This window comes from Meleagris gallopavo, chromosome 5 (assembly GCF_000146605.3).
Source record: "Meleagris gallopavo isolate NT-WF06-2002-E0010 breed Aviagen turkey brand Nicholas breeding stock chromosome 5, Turkey_5.1, whole genome shotgun sequence".
In the NCBI taxonomy this organism is placed as follows: domain Eukaryota; kingdom Metazoa; phylum Chordata; class Aves; order Galliformes; family Phasianidae; genus Meleagris; species Meleagris gallopavo.
The window spans coordinates 5,681,924-5,705,238 of NC_015015.2; the positions used below are offsets into that span (position 1 = coordinate 5,681,924).

Below are 23,315 nucleotides of genomic sequence, written 5' to 3' on the forward strand. Positions count from 1 at the left end.
TGGTGGTGGAAATGACAGTGTAATTATTGTGAGATTCCTCAAAATAGAGGAGAAAATACATCTGTGTAAAATCTTTTTTCCTAGTTGCTTAGTGCTTGCTATGAAAACTTAGAATTAAGTAACTCATTGTGCTTGACATTTTAAAAACTAAGCAAAAATGATATGGTTAATTGGATATCACCAGGACCTTCTTAATAATAAAACACAAATAGAACATGCAGGGTTGAATTGTGAGAAATCTATTGCCAGATCTCTTACCACCACTAACTCATAAAGAGATGGGATGTTCATTTCACTCCAAAATATATTATTTGCTAATAGTTCTTATGACAAAGTCATACATGTCTCTATGACAAAAATGTTTTTTTAATTAATTTACAAGTTACAACTTAAATTTGAGTTCACCTAAGGAATCATAGCAGGCATAAACTGTGTTTAGCTTTGCTTTCAGAAATATTGAACAGGTTGTGGATTATTCTCTCATTTTCTCAAAAGATAGAATATTTCCTGTGTTTATAGTTTCCTATTCTCTTGGCTTTCAGAGTCAATTCCTATGGTGTAACTTGAAAATTAGACTATGAAAATTAATACTGAGTATGCTAGAGCTAATGGATGTTAACAGTGGTATTATAGATATGCCAGTAAAGGTATTTCAGTCCCATCTTAATCATTCCTGCCTTAGTCCTAAGCAATGTAAAAGGTGTCTGGAGGTGAGCAAATAAGTGTACAGCTGAGCTTTGACTGTGCAGCGATGACTTTATGTTGGTATTACTTCATCCTTCCTCTGTGGTGAATAACTAACTATTGTCTGTCTCTTAGAATTAGATTGCAGCCATCTGCTAAAGCATTCTGTATTTCAGTGGGGGAAAATTTAATTTCAGCATTTCAAGGTCACATTCTGCTGTTGAGTAAAGGCTACTGGATGGAAGCTGTTGCCTTTAATAAATGTAATGAGCTCTGAAGCACACAAAGCTTTGCGTACCTTGAATGTCTGTCTCCAGGAGACAAAAGCAGTGTCCTTGCTTAATATTGTAGAGTTCAGCCTTAGAACACCAATACATTTTCATTATATGTTTTCATAATTACAGCTAGATAGTAATTAAAGCCAACACTAGGAAAGAGTTGAATGTCAAACAAGAACAAAAAGTGAGTAGAAAGTGGGAAAGATGTAGAGAGTTTCATAGTTAAATCAGCTCACGTGCCTTTGGTAGAGAAGAACTCAAAAGCCCATTCATATATTACACTACCAGGATTTGGAGGCTGAAAGCAGAATTTGTACACTTTGAAGAGGGTTTGTGCACTGTTATTTGCTTTTTGATTGTACTTCTCAGCTTGAGATTCTGAAATAATATTGTAGTCATTATTATATTAGGAGTGGTTAAAATCATCTTGCAAATTGCTGGCCAAATTAACTATCTCTTCACCAAGCTGATGTTCACAAGCAGTGTTGTATGGGAACTGCTGAATCACAGCCTGAACCTCTGATCACCTGAGGCAAGCAATGAGTCAGCCTCAGGAGCACAGGTGAAGGCAAAAAGTGGTGGAGCCTGGCTCCACCTCTCCTAGACCCATTTAAGAGCTGACTACCAGTGGGAAAGGATCTCTTCTGGAGATCCCTCCTCTGGAGTTTTGCAGCGAGCCCATGATGTGGGTAAGCACTCTATCTATGTTCTCTTTTGTATAGTAACCTGCTTAGCCAAACTCTGGTATATTCCATAATTATGACATCCATACATTCATTGATTATACAAATGTACAGAGAGCACAGTCAATAAATTCAGTGCCATATCTTTATCAGTATTTCATATGTATCCAGATCTAGAGCTGATACATTTTGAGGGAGCGTTGACGTTCTCTTAATTAGGACTAGGAAAAACAGTAATACACTGATGGGGAGCATGGATCTGTTCTCATTAGGACTAATGACTGTTAGTCCTAAAAAAAAAAAATCCTTAGTTCTCTGAAGATCTTCATGGACTTGATTACAAAGAAAGCTATATCTACTAGCAAGAAAGTCAAATGAGGGGTTTTATATAGTGATTTTCTTCCTTCAATTCTAAGTTACCATGATATTTATCGGGAATCCTCTTATAGGTTAATCAGGAAACAAAGTGATGACCTATACCAATCTGGTTTAACAACAATAGTTTTCCAAGATAGGTTGTTATTAGGGATGGCTTATTACTTTTTTTAAGCTATGAATAAGGTTAAAATTAAAAAATAAGTTTAAGGTGGTGTTTAGCTAAGTTTCAGAAATTAACTCAGTATTTTTATTCAACTTGTAGATTAATTTTTTGAAGACAGAAATGGAAAGGAAGAGCAGAATGATCCGGGACCTCCAAAATGAGGTAAGAGAGGAGTACTGAAGTGCACTATTACCTGTGACAGTGGTGACAACAAATGCTATTTTCATAGAGCACATGAGCCTGCCTCACTTTTCACATCATCTGCAGTCACTGGAATTGTGGAGTTCAAGGATGTATCCCTGCCTATGCTCTGTAGTGTATGCTTTTATACTGGTTAGTTTTTCTAGGTTGTTACCTGATAACAAACACCTCTGCAGCTGATACTGTTGAATTTACTATCAAATTCCTTCTTGCATCACTCTTCGTTTAACTTCATTTTTTTAATAGCTTTTCATTATCTTTTCCTCTCAGCATATTTTTCTGAATTGTTTCCTTTAATAGTCTTAGCTTTATAGATTCAGTCAGGGCTTTGGGAATCTCTGATACACTGTATTTGAACAAATTCCAGATATGTTTGGGTTGTTTGACCATTCCTTTCAGAATTGTTTACTATTTGCCTTATTAATGTAGTAGTCTTTCATGAAACTGAATTCTGTACACAGGATTTGTGTGGGTTTTCCTCTTTTGACTGACTAGTGCTCTTTATTGTACTTTACTAGCAGTTGCACATAGTCTGCCATGAATCACTTCCAATCTCAGTCCAAGAAAACCCATGAGAAGGAAGAACAAAAAGCAGTTGTGTAGCTTCTTTGCAGCTTCAGCCTGACTGGGTCCTCTAGATACTATGCTAAAAGAAGGTCATGATTTTTCTTAAATAGCTTGTAAAATGCTTGGAGAATGGATAAATGCTCAGGAAAGGTATGTAGGAAGTTGATATTCATTTTAGGCACTGTTTATTTTGCATATATTTTAGGAGGAAGTACAGAACAGTACTTCTTATTAAAGAAGAAATATGGCCCTAGGGTGGCCTGGAAATCAAAAGCTCCAGCATTCTTATTGTTATTTAGGCAACTAGATGTCACTTGGGAGAAACTTGATTTGAGAGCCCTGCATCATCCTTCTGTGCATCAGCTAGTGTGTGGGAAAGGAGTTACACCTACCAAATAGCTAATCCTTAAAAGTCTGTTAAGCTTTCCCAGAGTTTCAGTAATTGTTATTGGAGTTTTCAATAAGGACCTCATATTTTGATCATGAAACTAACAAAAAGAATGGAGTGATTTTTGACAATACATTGTTTATCTATGCCCTGCTTCCAATCACTGAATATGCTGTTAGTAAATCTGTTTGTAAGTGGATATTGTGTATATTTAATAGTTAGTGTTTCCGTATAATTTTAAAAATTCTGTATTCATACAAATGGATAGAGGCATAATGTAAATGGAATTCCTTCCACAGCTACTGTTGCCTTTTTTTTTTTCAAATATTGCATTTACCCTCTACTTGTATTGTCAAATATTGAATGCAGCAATCTCAGACTCTCTTGCGACTGTAAAAACCCCATTTAGTTCTGTCCTTTCAGCATGTGCCTGACTGCCATTCAGCTTGGCAATTCAGAGATAGGAATAGACAACAGCTTTCCACCTGAATGTTGCAGCTATGGTATAGCATATGAGGAGAGGACAGTGTACAGAAAAGGCAATTTTCAGGCTATTCTAGATTTTAACAGCAAAATTTGCCAACTGAAACAACAAAAATCATCCCTGGTGCGGAGGGGGAAAAAAAGTGCTGTATGCAGTGCATAGTGACTGTGTCTATAAATTCCTCTTTGTTAGAGGTCTCTTCCTATAATACCAGAAGCAACCTGTAAGGCTTCCAGCAGATGTGCACGTGTGTATAATTTCCTTGAGATAAATGAGTTAGGATTTTTTCCCCCAAATTAATAAATGGTATAATTAGCTATGTGGGTGAGGTAGCAAAATGCTCTTTGGCTATATCACATGGATGCTATAGTTGCCTCACGTTAGACTTAGTTAAAATATATATGTATTTAAAAATGATGTTATTAAACAGTTGCATTACATATGATTGGAGAAAATACAACTACAGTTTCTTGTATTATCTGTAGGCAAGTTCTTTTATCTCTGCGTATGCCTATATTAAAGTGTACTAATCTCTTTACGTATACTATTTACAACAATTCCATGTATTTATTACAGTGGTTTATATCAGACAGTATATTTCTTGGCTGTTTATGCTGTGATAGAACATGAATTACATACAAGACAAAGTAGTACAGTCAATACAAAGTAAACCAGAAGTAGAAAATGAATTTGACTGTGGCTTCCAGTAATGTGTTCTTTCTGCTAAGAAGCATAGTTTCAAATAACTACCTTGTAAACAATACTTTTGTTCTGTTCATGTATAAATTGTGTTTATAGCTTTAGTGTCGAGTAAATCATACTAAAGCAGAATTTTCTTTAATCTTTCTGTGCTTAGCTGCACTAATAAAAAGTAAAGTCAAAGCGGTTTGAAGTCCCACCTGATCTATTGGGAATTTCATGCCCTGCAGGGTGAATTCAATTGAATTGCATTGAATTATGGTGGAGGGAAAAAAATGAACTCCTGTAGTAAAGTAGAAATAAAATTTTAAGGTATTGAGTCTTGACACTGTTCTGTAAAGGAGGAATTGTAATTCTTCTCTCTTCATACTCTGTAGATAAATTTAACTGTTACCTTGTGAATTTTCTAAGTCTGTTCCCATGTAGATGAAAGGTGAGTTAAGCCTTGTTTCCTCTTTGCATATTGCACTGGTTCTACCATTCGGGGGGGGGAAAAAATCTATAAAAATCAGAGGCATCAGCACTGTCAAGAAAAACGTAAATAAAGTGGAGGTGGCTCTTAGTTCAGTATCTGAGTGAGATATATTTGTAGTAGCTGTAACTAGCAGTAGCTGTAACTGTATATAATATGTTAGGCCAAGCTTTGATTTCTGAAAGTTCTGTTTTCTGGTCTTTAGACCCAAATGTGTAGGATGCATTTTTTCAGTAGCTGGTGAATAATAATCAGAATTTTAACGTCAATTAAGGAGTTATAATGGATCTGCTAAGTCTGGACCTCTCTTTTCTAAAGATAGTTATTTTATATTTCATTCTTTAAGTCTGTGTTCAGGATTTAAGAAATCCTTCCTATTGAAGGCCATGTTTAATGGGACCTTGGGCAGCCTGGTCTAGTACTAGATATGGAGGTTGGTGGCCTTGCCTGTGGCACAGGGATTGGAGCCTGATAATCCTTGAGGTCCCTTTCAACTTGAGCCATTCTTTGATTCTATGAATCTGATTCACAGCTATGAACTTCAAGACATTCAACTGTAAATATTTAGGTTAAATAACTTTCATCAATATGAAGATGGAAAAAATGAGATATGCACCTATTAGGGCTCTCTTTTCATCCTCTTAGTCATGATGTCTTGGCTGCCTACTTGGAATTTGTCCTATATTGTTTTTATGTTGTCTTCTAAATTAGCTGTGGCACTGAGAGTCATAGCAGTGTTCTTTTTGTAACCTTCTGGAGTCCTTCTGATGTCTTTACTCAGTTTTCCAAGTGCTCATTTCTGTTATCCTCCTTCATTAACTCTGAAATTCCAAAATGTTTGCATTCTTTATTTTTGTTGTACTTATTTAGCATCAAGACTGTGTAACAGCATTTTTATTCCTGAAGCTTAATCTTTTTCATTTGTCACTTCTGGCAATATACTGTCTGCAGAGAAGAGAGTCATTTCCCATCTGCGCCTTCATTCCTTTTTGTAGGACATGGGTATTAGTAATTAGAGCTCCTGCTTATTGATACTACATAACATGATAGCGGTTAAAATAAGCTTTTCTAAAGATCACATTGTTTAGGCCCTTGGGGTCTGGGAGTTGCTGGGTTTGTCTGATATTCCATTTCATCTCATTGTTCAGCATGTATGACTTGATATTAATGAATTAGCGAAATTATTTCACTTCAGGAAGGCAGCAATGCATGAAGTATTAGAGAGTATCTTGATTAACAGACTTAAAAATAGCTGTATTCTGTCCTTTGCACAGACAGCTCTCAATGATATCCATTGTAACTTCACCAAGCAATGTGGGCAGCACTGAATCCTAGTTAGAATCTTTGGCTCTTGAACTTGTGAAGAGAATTTTGTGAATCTTGGTGTTATCCAGATCACTACTTTCCTGCATTGGAAATCTCAAAGGCAAGACAGCTCGCAGCCAAACTCCAGAGAACTTTAAGCGTGGATGAAACTTTATGATCAATGTAAAACTTTCCCTGAAGCTAGTGCAAATTTTGCAGAGCAGGAAAATAAATGTTCTGATCTAATTTATTCATGTTATACAGATGAGTGGAAAAGTTGGCTTTTAGTGCAGTGATGTTAAAATCACTTTGTGAGAAGATCACTGAAAAGGGAGCAACAATACTATATGTCATTTAAAAAAAAGATATAAAATGTTACTTGATAAATTTAATACCAGACAATTTTTTGTGAAAACACCACAGAATACTGAAGAGCATAAGAATTTAAGTGTATGTGTGACATTAATATACATTTGGGTTATTTATTTAGTACGTTGCTTGATAAAGTTGTGTAGCACCTGGAATACAATAATCCTGTCCCAGGATGAGGGTGTTCAGAGGCTAAAAAGCTCTGACTATAAGGTGAGTTAGCAGGAATGTCTCCCTCACAGTTATAAATAGACTTCCATGAAAGTCAGTAGGAAGTCAGAAGAAAGATAAAACAGCAGAAGAAACCTAAATTAATCAAGCTGTGGTGTAATATACAGAAATTCCTTTGATTTGGAGGGAGAATCACAAAACCAAAGAGTTGCAGGGATTGGAATGGACCTCAAGAGATGGTAGAGTCCAAACCTGCTGCTGAAGCAGGTACCCTACAATATGTTGCACAGGTAAGCACTCACACAGATCTTGAATATCTCATAGAAGCAGACTCCACAACATCTCTGGGCAAGTGCTATGTCACCCTTACTGTAAAGAAGTTCTGCATGTTTGTATGGAACTCCCCATACTCAAGTTTTAGGCCATTACTCATCACTACACACCACCAGGAAGAGCCTGGCCTCATCCATTTGCCTCATACCTCACTTTAGATAAGCCTTTATAAATATTTATCAGATCCCCAGGTCTAGGGTTTAGTGCTTGCATTTTCTTCATAATCGTGCTGTTGAATAAAGATGAGCTTATTTGCTGAGTTTGAGGGAGCAAAAAGTGACTTTGAAAAACAATTTCTGCTATTCAGAGGTTTAAATTAAACTGGACTGCTCTTGTTTTGCAGCTTTTAATCTCAATCAATATCAAGTTTGGTTGGAAAACTTCAACTTTTTACTGTGAGGTATTTTTAAACTGAGGTTTGATAGCTTGTGACATGATCAAGATTACAGTCCTCTCCTGAGACTCGTTATACTCTGGTCTTAATTTGATCAAATGAAATGCAATATTTGGCCTGATAATTCCAATTATATAGAGATATTCAAGGAAAATGAAATGATTAAAAATAACAAAGTACTTGATTGTAATTCAAGGTAGGACTATTCCAGAAAAAAGCTTCAAATAAAATTCCTCACTTATCACCACAAAGGTGATAAAGAGCTAGATCAGCTCTCCTATGTAGATAGATTGAAGGAGGTTGGCTTGTTCATTCTGGAAAAGAGAACGCTGTAGGGAAACATCATTGCAGACTTACAGTTTCAGAAGGGAAATGATAAACAGGAGGGAAATAATCTCTTTCCATGGATAGACAGTGACAGGATAAAGGGGAATGGTTTTAAACTAAAGGAGGAAAGATTTAAATTTTTGTCAGTGGGAAGTTTTTCACTGAGAGGGTGATGAGGTACTGGAACAGGCTGCCTAGAGAGGTTGTAGATGCCCTGGCGGTGTTTAAGGCCAGGTTCAGTGGGGCCCTGGGCAAGATGATACACTATTTGATCTAGTGATGTGCAACTCTGCTTGCAGCAGAGGGGTTGGAACCTGATAATCCTTGAGATCTCTCCCAACCCAAGCCACTATGTGATTTGGCAGTAACTTTAATCATAATAAATGCATTGTATTGATGTTATTTAGATGTCATTTAAGTGTTGATGTTAAGCTTATTTATAACTATAATCTTAAAATAGTTTTCATTAAACTGCTACAAAATGGCTTTACTATATCTGTTATAATAATTGTGCCCATTTACCATTTATCTACAGGATTTCCTATGCAAAGTATCTTCAGTTCTGCAGAACTCAATTTGACAGTTCTCATAATTGAAAATGTTTTGAGCAACAGGCAGTAATAATTGGATTAGTGTTGTAAAATAATCTAGGTTTTTATTTATACTATGCAAAACGTAACAGGAAATGCCCCTTAAGCAAAATCAAAAGTATTTAAAGCAAGTAGGTGATGTTTAATATTAGTCGGTAAGATCAAGTCTTGTCTCAACTCAGTATTCCCTCATGAGATCGGATGTCTAAGGAGTGTTTTGTTCTATCAACTAAAAACTTGAGCTCATGTAAGACTTCTGCAGATGTTTTTCTAAAAAAAAAATAGTAAAAAGCATAGATAAATAATAAAAAGCAAAAAACACTGCCTGATTATTATGGTTCATCAGCCAACTGTATAGTAATTTAATGTTGTTTGGTAGACACAGAGGAAGAACAACCTGATTACCTTCCTGAGGTAATTACCACGTATTGTTTGCATTAAATCCACTGCTCGCTATGTTGGAGATAGCTCAATTTATCTACATAAGAGAGTCAGAAAGGAGAATATATTTCAACAGGCTATTTAACTGATTTCCCAAGAGTATAATTGGTGCTTGATGAAAATGTTTGCATTTGTAGAAGTCAATTGTGAGCTTCAGTGTGCTTCTTTTGGCCAATGCAAAGCTCTTTGCATTTAAAAGTTCAGTTTTATGGTACTGAATTAAGTGTCAGGTCAGGGTAGGACCCGCCCCTGTCCTACGGTGAGGTCAGGGTAGGCCCCGCCCCTGTCCTACGGTGAGGTCAGGGTAGGACCCGCCCCTGTCCTACGGTGAGGTCAGGGTAGGACCCGCCCCTGTCCTACGGTGAGGTCAGGGTAGGACCCGCCCCTGTCCTACGGTGAGGTCAGGTAGTGTGTCCTATGAGTAATAGAGTTGCTATTAGTCTTTCTGAGCCATGGTGATGTGGTACTGAGTGTTGTGGTTAGTGAGTGTAGTGGTGGTGGGTTGTATTGGACTTGTTTTTCTTAGTAGTTTTCTCCAACCCTAATGATTCTGTGATTCATTCTGTCATGCTGAGGCTGGATGGGCATTCACTAAGGTAGTGTTGGGGAGGTAACTTGTAAAATCCTATTTTTTTGTGTGCTTTGGAGTTTGTCTATTTAATTCAGAAGGTGATGAAAGTTGGCATGTAACTTCAGTGTGGCAAGCATGTCACTTTTAGCAAAAAAAATAAAAGCAAATCAAGTCATGTGGGAAAGGACCAGTCATACCCAGAATTGCTGATTATAAGCAGCAATTCAAAGCTTTTCATAAGCTGCTTCTGTGAAGTCCCCCTATCAGTTATATGTACCTCTTTGGTGTTGTTTACAGCCTTTCTTTCTTTTATTTATTTTTGGGTTTCATGCTGCTCCTTTATGCATAGTTTTGACAACACTTTAGAGTTAGCTCATTGAATTGGCTCTTCTGACCTTAGCTAGTTACATCTTTTCTGGTTTCGGAGGGTGACTGTTTTTCAGTAGCTGCAAAAGGAAAAGTAGAGTTTCTTGAGCTTTCTGCTATTGCAGAAGGGTAGTTTGATACCCTGAACATGCAGATGTTTGCTCAGGTGAAAAAAACCTGTACGTCATTCTCTCTTGATGCAGATTCCCGATGACTGTTGCCAACGCCTGTTTTTATCATTTGGGAAAATTTCCAAGTTATTTACATTTGAAATAGCTAAATGTGTATGTGCAGTTTGCAGTATTTGAGTGGCATTGCCTCCTTCTCATGTTCTCTGCACAATGTTTGTTGTGTGGAAAAAAACATCATTTCAGTTGTGCTTGGTGTGCTAAGGATTTCATGCATTATATGTTATAAAATAATACCTAATTTTTATGGTGGCTTAAGATCAATAAATGATGTCAAAATTACTCTAACTTGAAATTAATCATTTATAATCATTTAATATCCCAAATTTGTTTGGAAAGTATTTCCTTTTAGTCATTCTGGCCTTTTAAATAGAATTAAAAATGGTTCTACCATTATTAAAAGGAATGAAATGAAAACGTAATTTTACCTTGACCTTTGGAGCTGTATTCTGTAATTGTCAGTGGTGGTTTATAGAATGTATTTCTTAGACTAGTTTGTATTTTTGTACAAGTTTGATTGCATACACTTTCTTTTGTTCAGTTGACTTTGAAACTGTTTTTCACACTGTAACTCTTACTTGCAGATGTGACACCATGCTCCATGCTGTAATGGGAAGTACTGTTCATCTTTGCAACTTTGTGTGCAGGGCCATATTTCTGGGGAGTATTCAAGATGATTTGCTTAAAGGAAAGTGACTTTTACTGTTTAGTAGGTAGTTGAGATTGATAAGCATGTCTCCTATAAAGCTTAAGCCTTTTGTTTTGTATAAATCTAACAAAGGTTTTAAAGCACATAAATGTATTGATTTCATGACTGATGAACGGACAAGTGTAAATGCTTAGCTTCTATTCTTCTTTTTTTCCTTAATTTATTTTGAATCTCAGGAAGTGGGCTTTGTTTTGTTACAAATACCAGCTACAAACACTCACTTTGAACAAATACTATTAACAAACCACTAATCGAATCTGCAGCTCTACAGCTCTTCTGCTTTCAGACCTCAGCAGGGATGATTAAGCCAGTTCAAGTCCCAGCAGAACTTAGTGAAGTATGTGGTCAATTAGATTCAATTTGATCAGCTGAGCTTTGCATCAGGCTCCCTAAAATACACAAGTGTTTTCTGATTTTCTAACCTGATAAAGCTGTAATACCAGAGTTAGCTCTGAGATGGATGCATGTGCTGCAACTTGGATGGAAATGGCTCAGTTGGCAGTTCCTCTTCACTGGCCTCATTCACACTGCTGATTGCTTTGTGCCTTACTTTACCCTTTCCTTATTTAAATCTACATTCTGCTGCCAGTTTTAAAATTCCAAAATGTGACAGCCAGTTCACTTAAGAAAAACAGTGCTTGTGGCCAAACGAACTTGGTCTAAGGAATATGGCTGATAATTAGGATTTATAATTATGGGCAACTTAAGAGCGAGTATCTCCTTTGTTTTCATTAATTGTTGGCATTCCCAAAAACATGAATGGCATGATGAACCTGGTATGCAGTGTTCTTAAATCCTTGGAGAAGCGCTAGCAGGGCTCATTGGGAGGGTTTTAAAGTAGTTCAGAAGTGGGGTATTGGGATAGTGAGCCTTCCCATGATAAGGTGTTGAGGTTCAGCAAGGCCAAATGCCGGGTCCTGCACTTTGGCCACAACAACCCCAGGCAATGCTGCAGGCTAGGGGCAGAGTGGCTGGAAGACTGTGTAGAGGAAATGGACCTGGGGATATTGATTGATGCTCAACTGAACGTGAGCCAGCAGCGTGCCCATGAAGGCCAATGGCATCCTGGCTTGCATCAGAAACAGCGTTGCCAGCAGGAACAGGGAAGTGATTGTACCCCTGTACTCAGTGCTGGTGAGGCCGCACCTCGAGTACTGTGTTCAGTTTTGGGCCCCTCACTGCAAGAAAGACGTTGAGGCCCTGGAGTGGGTTCAAAGAAGGGCAACAAAGCTGGTGAGGGGTCTGGAGCACAGACCTTATGAGGAGCTGGGATTGTTCAGTCTGGAGAAGAGGAGGCTCAGGGGAGGCCTTATTGCTCTCTGTAACTACCTGAAGGGAGGCTGTAGTGAGCTGGGGGTTGGCCTCTTCTCTCGTGTAACTGGATGGAACTAGAGCGAATGGCTTTAAGCTGTGCCAGGGGAGATTTAGGCTGGATGTTAGGAAATACTGCTTTTCTGAAAGAGCAGTCAGGCAGCAGAATGGGCTGCCCAGGGAGGTGGTGGAGTCACTGACCATGGAAGTGTTCAAGGAGCATTTGGATGTTGTGCTGAGGGATATGGTTTAGTGAGAGCTATTGGTGATAGGTGCTTGGTTGGACTGGATGATCTTGTAGGTCTTTTCCAACCCTGGTGTTTCTGTGATTCTGTAATTCTGTGAAGGCATAGCAAGATTAGAGGGACAGGGTGCTATCGGGGCCTTGAAGGCTATCATTGCCTTGAAAGGTGCTGACAGCACTGCAGTACATACAAAACTACGATGATGAGGCAGTGACTGTTGAGGAATTTCAAAGGAGATCTTTAAAAGTAATTAAGGAGTTATTCTTTAAGGAAATGACAAGACCAGCTCCCCAGCTGATGTGCCTCTTCACCAATGCACACAGGTTGGGAAATAAACAGGGGGCGCTGGACACAACACTGCTACTAGAAAACGGTGATATAGTTGCCATCATTGAAACCTGGTGGGATGATTCCCACAACTAGAGTGTGGATTACAAGCTGTTCAGAAGGGACAAATGAGAAAGGAGGGGCAGGGGTGTTTCTATCTACATCAGGAAAGGAATACAAAGAGAAGAGCAGTCCCTAAAGAATGGAAGAATGGTCATATACTGATGCATTTCTAAAAGGACAGAATATCTGGCAGAGTCTCTTCTGATTTTCTAGTTGTTAATAGATCAGGATATAGCTTTATCTTCATTTTGATTTGGGATTTTAGTCCTAAAAAAGATGTTTTTAAAGCATTTGTGATACTGCTTCAAATGTATGATTCTTCTTAATTTGTTCTACTCCATCAGTATGTAGTGTTTTCTCTCTTAGCTCTGAATCACCAAGGAATCTAGAGTAAGTGCAACTCTGATGCAATTCTACATATCAGTTATCACACCCACCAGAACATTTTATGTAATGATAATCTCAAGTAGGAATAGACTATAAACATTCCTAATGTACAATGCTCTGAATATTTTAGTCCAGTCCCATGCTGGGGTGGGAGAAGGAGAGAGCTATCTCCTTCTTACTGTGCAAATGTTATTCTACTTTTGCATGGATGTGTTAATGAAGTATATATCAAAATAATTGCTATTAAGCCCTTTATTCCTATTTTATATCCGACAAAATAACAATCATCTTGTATCTAGGAAATAGGAAATCTGTTTCTCTTAAGGCATTTTTCCAGTCCTAGAAATACCATGCCAGTATATAGAGAGTGCACGTCCTTAAGCTGCAGAAAACACAGCCAAACACTTTTTGAGAATATGATTTTATCGAACAGTGTGGTTAAGTCCATTTTTGTCATAGTTTATTGACAGTTGAAACTGACTTTCTTGCAAAGATTTCAGTAAGGAAAAGAAGACATTGAAAGTTTCAAGGTCAAGCCTTTGAAAACAAGGTCTTTTGGGGTTCTGTCTGATGAAGCAATAACTCCTTAATCTTGCCTTGCAGGTACTAGCCATGGTCAAGAGGTGAAATGCATGTTCTGAGCTCTGTTAGTAGAGTTAGTGGAAGCAGTCTTTGTCATGGAACCGGTTTGGAACTAAATGAGAGAATGAGCATAAAACAGCATATTGTGCGCAAGGATAACTGAATTGTTTGGGGAGATGTCCTTTCTTGTGTCATTCAGAAATGTGTTGCTTTGTGTGATTTCACCATACAACTTTTCTTCCTTGCACTTGTCATGATAATCTTTAATACCCTGAAGTAAAAATTTCACTGAAACCATTTTTTTCTTTTTTAATGCAAATGTTTATTTTATAGGTATACGTTATTTGCTCCCAGAAACTGATGAAGTTAAGCTGTTCAGTTTAAATTGAATATAATTCTTTCCTCCTCCTTTGCAAAGAGGTGTGATCCTCACAAAGGCTTATTTTCACACGATGATTCATGCAAAAATAGCATTAATGACTCAAAATATCACTCCCATCCTCTGAACTAGATCCTACTATGGACTATTTTGCATCTCACTGAATGAATTTTAGGAAATATTTAGTGATTAATGGAGCTTTGACTAGAGTTCTGTTCCCATGGAGTAAAAATACCTTAATCTATGCAAACTGTTCTATGCCTACATTTTCATTATAAAATGAGCCTGTTTACTGATCAACTCCACACTGGTTACAGGGAGCACCGTTACTCTACTAATGCAGTCTGGCCTCTTGAAGGCTAGAGAGATCTCATGCCAACTGGAAGCTTAGGTATTGCTTGTGTTGCGGCTGATGTGTCTGGTGGGTGGTTGCACCTCTGATGTTTTGAAGGTAGAAGAATGTGGAGAGTTGGACAAGGTTTCCTCACGGGAATGATAGTCAGTGTCCCTGGAAGTGTTGAAGAACCCCAGAGACGTGACACTGAGGGGCATGGTTAGTGGACATGGTGAAGTTGGGTTGGGGTTGGACTTGATCTTGTGAAAACCACTTTGTATCCTTTAAGTGAGGATAGACTGTATCAGGACAGAGGCAAAAAGTTATTTAATTAGTGTATATTATCTAGGCTCCTGCATTGAGTGGGCACAGAACAATGGAAATTGTGTTTAATTTGTGAATCAATTCAGTAGAATTGCCTCAGGGTTATCTGTTTTCCCAACTGAAAGATACTGTGGCAACATCTCTAAAACAACAGATGCATGCCTTTAATATTTTTAGATTCCACTTGCAGACTGCTACCTTTAAAAATTTAATATATTGGCTAAAAGTTCTGCAACAGCAAGACTCAGGACACTGCTTCTGAGAATTTACAAGACAGAGCCTATTAATATTAAAGCAAACTTGAGTGATACGACTCCACTGAGAGCACAATACATGTATTCCTTATTCATCTTCTGCCCTTCTCCTTTCATATCTATGTTACTTATGTTTTAAGACAGGTGTTGACAATTCTGAGATGCAAATGTCCAAGGATCTGAGATGTGCTTAATGCAGCATTTCACCTCCTGCTGCTGGTACAGCAGGGAAAAGGAGGCTGTATGGCTGAATGTGACCACTGTGACCCTTCACTCTTGCAGTGAGAGAGTTCTTTGGAAGTCAGAAATATATTTAGTTTATTTTTGTGGTCAGAATTTTCATTTTTGTCATCTTTATAGAGCTGTCGATGGTTTTAGCTTCTTTTCACCCTTCTGTTCACTAATATCAACCTGATTTCCCACAGAGTATCTCTGGGGTGCTCAGCCAACTTTACCAAAAGGAGATATCAAAGAGTTGTCAGGGTTCTGTTGTAGATAATACTCCCTGACATAGGCAGTTGCTCCTCATTTCAGATAGATATTCTGTAAAATTGGATTTCATGTTCAGTGTGCTGCTGTGTTTTTAATTAGAACATCTGATGCGTTCCTGGGCAGCCTGATCTAGTCACTGACAATCCTGCCCATTGCAGGGGTGGTTGGAACTGGATGATCTTTGAGGTCCCATCCAACCCAAGCTGTTCCATGAAATGGCCTTTTCTTTCCCATAAGGAAAGTCCACTTGAAATGACTGGAAAGGTGTAATTGAAAATTATGTCAGTCCAGTATATATTTCTCTGTATCATTTTCTCATCATGAACTTGTCTTTACTCAGAGATTAGGAAAATAAATGACCCTGGTCTCTTGGAGCTTAAAAGCAGAAAACACTGAATTAAAAAAAATTACTTGGCCCAGTACATTGATTCATTGCTGTAACCGGAAAATATGCTCTGAGTGATGAGAGATTGAGGGAGCTTTTTTCATTTCGCTACTTAAGACATACACAGAAAAGACTGTATGCACCCCTGCGTCAGTATTTGTCGCTATACCATAGCTTTATAAGTAGTATTCATTCAGGTTCTTTTCTCTAAAAAATTCAGCTTTTTTATTGTGGTTTTTTTTTGGGTGGTGGTGGTTTGTGGAAGTGCATATTTGCAAACTGTCAGAATATTAAGATTTAGATGTGCAATTTAGTAAGTCTAAAATGTCATCAAATTTCATTTATTTCAGATAAAAGAAAAAAAGGATTAAAGAAGGGTGAAGCAAATGCCTAAGAATTAGAGAAATAACAGTGTTATAAAACCATAAACTTCCTTTTGCAGGAAGGAATCTATTTGCAGATGTATTACCTTTGTGTGTGTGATGTACATGGAGGTGACTACAAAGGGGGATGAGATGCTTACTGGTCACATTGATGACCACCTGACAAAAGCAGGAATGGGTATTACTCCCAATTGTCTGTGTTCATGGAAATCCAGACTAGCATCACTGTCCAAGTGATTTTAATTTGAAGGGTGAACAGGAAATGAGACTTGTCTTAGATGATAGCTATAGCAAGCATCTAGAGTCATGCAATTGAAAATACAGGCTACAAGGAGTGGGGGAAAAAAAAAACTTTTATCTTCAAATAGTAGTTTTAATATATTACTTAGTAGTTCTCTAGCTCTTATCAATGAGTGATGACTAGGGTTTGGTCTGCAGTTAGTTATTCAGGGAGTTCAGTGATGAAGTACTAGTATTACTGAAAATAATAACTGAACTTTCCTATGAGGCCATTAAGTAATTATTTTAATTTTAGCTGATCAATGATATGCTCTTTACAAACATAAATGCCACTTTATTTATTTATTACTTCTTGCAGGAATGAGCTTTTTTCTAGTAGCCAGAGCTTGGTGTTTGTGTGGAAACATGAAAATATTCAAATATGTGAAAAGATTCTGAAAGAAGACTGCACACACAGGGAGGCTAGATCAAACATGAGTAGCTTTGGATTTACTTAACAGCATTGTTATGCAAAAGAAGAAAGTGGAAAATTCCCCAGTTTTCAAAATGTGTTGTTTTTAAATCATTTTTTTTCTGTACCTCCTTCTGTGTCTGCTCATGATGGCCTCAAGTTGCATCGGGGGGGGGTTCAGTTTGGATATTTGGAAGTATTTCTTCTCGGAAAGAGTGGTGATGCATTGGCACAGGCTGCTCAGGGGGTGGTTGAGTCGCTGTCCCTGGAGGTATTCCCAGAACTGTGGAGATGCAGCACTGAGGGACATAGTCAGTGGGCATGATGGTTTGTGGTTGGACTTGAGGATCTTAGAGGTCTTCTTTAGCCTTATTGATTCTGTGATTATATACTTCTTATGCTGACTTGTTCAATACCATACTATTATTGTTACAGAAACTCTTTTGTCATAGAATCACTGTTGTTGGAAAAGACCACACAGTCCAACAGCTCATTGCCCCCATGCCCACTAACCATGTTCCCAAGTGCTCCCAGGTGCCACAGTGATGCTGCAGAGCTATGGTTGTAGTCACAACTGTAGTTGTGGCTATGATTGTAGTCTTGGCTAAGAGTTCTGCAGAAAACCTTCATACTACTTCATTAGTGCAAAACAAATACATTAACAGAGAAACTCAGAGGTGATGCACGGCTTCAGAGTTCACTGAAGTCAAAACTGGAGTAGCAGCAGTGCATGTAGAAACAGTTGCCTAAAAATTATTGGTGTTGTCATCTGGTGACTGTTAGCTGGTAAAGTACAGATAGGAGACAGTGAATTTGCATTTCAGTTTTACAATGGTATACATGTGCAATGGTATTATATGTGGCACAAGTGCAGGAAATGTTGTGCACCAGATGTGAGGAATTGCTTATGTGGTACAGAGGACATTTTTTCATAAGGCTGGACACAACACTTCTTGACTACTCGAGAAGCCTTTGCTCCTGTCACTAGAAGGATGATTGGTGACTAATTCTCCCATGTGCTTGCGGACCATACCACCCAACACAAAACCCTTGCTAAAAACTCGGACTGTTTTCATAGGTTGCTCTTCATGTCCTTGAGTTGAGCAGAAATTCTAGAGGAAGAAAGTAAATGTAGGACTGTGGTGTATAAGGTCATATCTGAAAATTCTCAGACAGTAGAGTGTGGGAAACTCAATTTATCTGTCTTAGAAAGATGAAGAGCTGAGTCAACCCTGCTGGGATTAAAGTTCTCACATTGTTTCATGCTATATAAAACACTTTTTCATCATATAAAACACATCATCATATATTTCAAAAATATATATTTTTTTATATTTCACCTTGAAATATAAAGCTAATATCTGAAGCAAAAATGGGTATCAGTACATTGTGATATCAGTTAAGTCGAGGTATTTGATTTTGGTCGGTTGCTGCCTTCTGATTTTCCCTCTAAAGGGCTCAGTGAACAGCTTTTGCTTAACAGGAAATGGAAAGCACTTTTCATCTTGGCAATTGGCCCCGGCGCTCTCACTGAATGCAGTCCAGGGTTTTGTTTTTTTTTTTGCTGGAGTGGTTTTCCTGTTGTTGCTTTTGTAAATGGTTTTTATAGGATGTCCATGATAGAAAAATGTTGCAAGGATGAGCAGGAGCTTGGCATGGTTTGATTTGTGCCATTGTCATAGAGTTACTTCTACATCTATCTGTGTCCATGATGGGGGGCAGCAGGCCCACTGGCCTGAAAAGGGGAGGGAGTGTCAACAATTTACGGGCTGGTTTGGCCCAGTTTTGTGACTAATAGGGCAGGGGACCCATGGACCCACTCCCCTTTTTCCTGGGAAAAAGGGAAGGGTAAGGATATGGGAGATGGGCCTAAAAACAGAACAGTGACAATGATCTGAGGAGGAAAGTTAATTTACTGAATATGATATTGGAATATATACAGGATAACATAATATAATACAATGTATATTTGGAACTGAGGCTAATAAATAAAATGAGAGAGAGTGTCCAAAACTCTGAATTGAAAGTGAAATGGCTGGGGAGCACACCCACACACTGTCAGGCAGAGAGAAACAGAGAGAGTCCTGTGACTTGCAAGTTTTATCTTTCCCTCTGAACACAAAGTCTTTTGGGGTATATGTAGTTCTCTTCTGAGAACCTGGTACCCAGAAAATTGTCAGTCCATGGAACTGGAGTATTACCTCTTTAATTCCTCGTGCTTTACATGATGTTATGATGTGGAATACCAATAACAAAAATCATAAGACCGTAGAATTCATGTTATCAATGGAAGGCAGAGCCAAATATATGTTGTATATATCCAACTATTGCTGTCAGATCTCAGGTAAAATGTTTGAAGTGAAGTTGATAATTTTCTGAAGGTGCTTTTCTGTGCTTTAACTTGTTCTGTCCCTACACTTACAAAGACCATTGGTCAAAATAAATCGTCTTAAATTGATGATGTCTCTACTGTATTCTTTGTTTATCCGTGATAGAGATCCTGATGCTATTTCGAAGAGGTAATATAGGTGTTATAGATTACAAAAGATCAGTATCAGAATATTAAACCACTCCTCTGTGTGGCTAGAGGTCAAGATAACTTGTCTTTCAAGAAAAGACATCTGAAAATTTGTGTGCTTTCCATAGGTGTTATAAATTTATCCTTCTGTAGATCGACTGCAGCTTATACCAGATAATAGTTAAACATGTACAGATTTAATATGATGATAAATCCCTTCAAAATAGATGCAGATTTAATTTGTCAGGTAAATGATGTCTATAAATGGCAGTGCTTGCATTATGAGGTGCTTATTTATGTTGAATAAGGAGAATATGTTTTAAAAAACACAATATAAAGCTGTATGATGATTTTAAAAATGAGTTGGCAGAAAAGTAAGGAATGAATACTGCAACTGCAGAAGTGTTTCTATTGAGTGCTTAGTTTGTGCTTTGATTTTTAAGTCTTCTAACAGGAAGATGAAAATTAAAAAAGAAATTTTACCAAAAAAATCTTATCACACTTCTCAGCCAATTGATATTGTAGGGGGAAGCTGATGAAGAGAGGTAAAGAGACCTGAATATTACTGATCTGCCAGGTAGTAATATCATCAGACATTAAAATTAAGGACTGTTGGCATCATGCTTCAAATTTCCTAAGGATTCTTAGATGTGAAGAATTAGATATTTTTCTATTTCTTTTACCTTTCTACTTAAGAGGGGTGATGTGCTCAGTCCGTGTTGGTAGGGTTTGCTGCTTTAGTGAAAAGCAAATACCTGGTGTAGTGAACCTGCTTTGGCAGGGGGGTTGGACTCGATGATCTCCGGAGGTGCCTTCCAACCCCTACGATTTTGTGAAAACATGCACATGTCTCTTTAGATGTTCAATCATTGTTCTGCTTTACTGCTGATGTTTTATTCAGGAGAACAAAGGAGAGAGATGAAGGAGTTATTTTCAGAAGTTTGGAATGGAGAGATATGGTGTAGTGATGGGACTGGGTGTGCTGATGGTTGGACTTGATGATCTTGAAGAACTTTTCCAACCTAGTTAACTGGATCAGATATATATGCCTCACTACTCAGAGAGCAGGGTTATGTTTTTCCTAGCAGTTCCAAAGGCGCAGTGTCAAAGCAGGTGTCCCTACCGCTTCTTCTATCTGCTTTCACATCAGTCTCCTGATGGGGATTTTTAGGCAACCTAATAATAGGTTTACTTGCAGTGTTCATAAAAAAAAAATGTTGGCTTTCATTAAGCCTGATCTCACGTTTTGAAAATAACATCAGTGCATAAACAAAATATCTGAGTATTATGTCAGTATGAATGGAGAAGAAAAGGTATGCACAGAGACTGACAAATCTACCCAAGAATAAGACAGAAAATTGTCTTGTGGGTTCTACCTGTTTTTGAGCATATGTACGTCCAACTCCATGGGGAAAAAAAACAATAGGCAGCAGGTTTCTGCACCTGGATTTAGAAATGCGCTGAAACTGCTGATGCAGATTTAGTAAAGAATTAAATACCACCGTAACTTGGCTGAATGATATGATTCAATGCAAACACTGAAGTGAACAGTTCGGGCTGTAAGCTTTTCAAGTTTTTTAAATACATTAAGCTACCAGCACTGGAATGTCTTCCTGCCAAATATTTAATTTCTGGACAGTTTGTGAAGATGGTTACACCACTGGGAAATCTTACTGTTGTCTGTTAATTTTGGGATGAGTGTAGATGGCTGAAATAACAACCAGACTATTAAAATTCATGCTATTAAGGATTATGTATTTTTTTCTCCTGAAAATGAGAAGAAATATATTGGAAACTTTTACATGAATAAGAACACCAAGAGGTCAAAATACAGCTAGCTGGCCTCTATCAAAAAAATTTTGATGACATGCAGTACATTAAGTTGTGAATTTTAATGGCCAATTCCCACGCATTTCATCACCTTGGCAAGTGTTGACATCCTTCACCTTCATACTCAATTGTTACAATGATTTACTGAAAATGATATTGAGCTATGCCCTTGACAACAAGTGAGGATTAGGGTGTTTTTTCTTACCTTTTTTGCTTAGTACATACAATCTAAATTGTTGCAATTGCTAGTGTGGTTTAGAGATTTTCTATGTGCTTTTCACTTCCTGCAAAAGCATGTTTTAATGTAAAGTTGTAGGTTTTCAGAATTTTGTAAGAGAGGATATTGCACCATGATGCAACTACCATATCATTTTATTTGTGTCTTTTCCAATGACTTGGAGGTGTTATCCATGTGTAATATAAAATCGGTGTGATAACATAGGTGAACTATTCAAATGGTCCTTTAAAGTGTCACTAAGTCTCTAATAAAACTTCTTTCCTCAGAACAAAAGCCTCAAAAACAAGCTGCTGTCAGGAAACAAGCTTTGTGGTATTCACGCAGAAGAGGTAAGGAAGGTTTCTCTCTACTTCAAAGTTAGCATACCCAGAAGAATGTCATGTCACTGAGATTCTGCATAGATTATATGTTATACGTGCATGATCATAGAATCATAAAGGCTTGAAAAGACCTCTAAAATCATCAAGTCCAACCATCAACCCATCACCACCATGATGTTTATAAACAATTCAAACTCATTTCTGTGACTACACTATGGGCAATTCAAATATGTTAGCAAGCTGCAAACTCAAGTTTTAGACTAATAAATTTTGGGAATGGTTATTTCACATATATAAAGCTCTTTAAGTATACATTTTGCTCTATAGTGTATGTTAAGCTGATTTTATTTCCCTGGTCTTCATGCCTAGAATAAGACTGGAATCGTTAAATGCCTTTTTGAAATAACTCGTAGAAACACGAAAGATTTATTATTATTGATCCTTATAGCATTTTGTTATTTCAAGGAAAGTGTCATACTAGAAAATATCTCCTCTACAGAAACACTAGCAAAAATGATATAGAAAAACCTGTTTTCCCTAAGTGCCAAAAAACTGTATTCGTAGGAGCAAGCCTTTTAGCTATTTACCTTTTTTTGTAGAGTGGTTATTTCTACATATGAATCTTACTCTTTTACATGACTTCTGTCATGGATTTCATCTGCAGAAATAACTTCTGTGAAGTCCATTTCATGTTGCTAGAATTGAACAGAAGCATAAAACTTCTTTACTAAAATTATCACAGTTAAGGTGGGCTACGTTTTCTTCAAAGACTCTGATTAGCTGAGATGACGTTCTGCAAGATATATATCAGATATATCCTCAACTTCAGATATATCCTCAACAGTCGGTAACAGTAGGTATTTTTTTGCTAGCTTTTCAGAATCTGTTACCTTCCTTTATCATTACTGCTGTGTTCAAACATGCCAGAGTATTTGAGTACAAGTATAAATTCTCCCCTTGTTTACTGCTAAAAGAATTGTCAGTGTTCAACACAGCTTGCTATTTACCCTTCCTATTTGAATTTGTTTTTCCTAGTTGCGTTAACATCTCGAATATTGGGTAATTAACTTTTAGATATTTTCACTGATGATTTACTATTTACAGCATGTCTTTTAGTCTAAAGGTGAAGTCTAAAATTAAATGAAATTTATTGTTGCATGAGAACCATTGCTGTCAGAGGACTTTAGGAAACCAAACCCTTTTCTCACCAGTATTCAAGGCAGCAGATAGCGAGTGTATTTTAAACCTTAAAAATTTTAGACTTGATGAATCATCCTGACAAATTTATGGATTTAAAGTGGGTTAGTGCCATTAGAATAAGCAAAAATGTTTCTACAGGACCATCTATTTATTTTTTTGTCATTTTGCCACATTTAGGTTGTATAGGCCAGAGAAATGCAGTGTATTTGCTGCTCTTTAACTAGGTTCAATACTTCAAGCGTAATAACTATGTGAAATCAATCTTCTTTTAATAATGAGATCAAGCATCTT

The 23,315-nt window shown here is 37.5% G+C and overlaps 1 protein-coding gene across 1 annotated transcript in view; it reads left to right on the forward strand.

The window, feature by feature from the left end:
- Positions 1 to 23,315, forward strand: part of LOC100539913 (leucine zipper protein 2-like) — a 91,258-nt gene that overhangs the window by 50,549 nt on the left and 17,394 nt on the right. The window contains exons 5-6 of the mRNA XM_031553359.1: positions 2,286 to 2,348; positions 21,771 to 21,833. Coding sequence (XP_031409219.1) covers positions 2,286 to 2,348; positions 21,771 to 21,833 — 126 coding nt within the window. The remainder of the gene's footprint in view (positions 1 to 2,285; positions 2,349 to 21,770; positions 21,834 to 23,315) is intronic.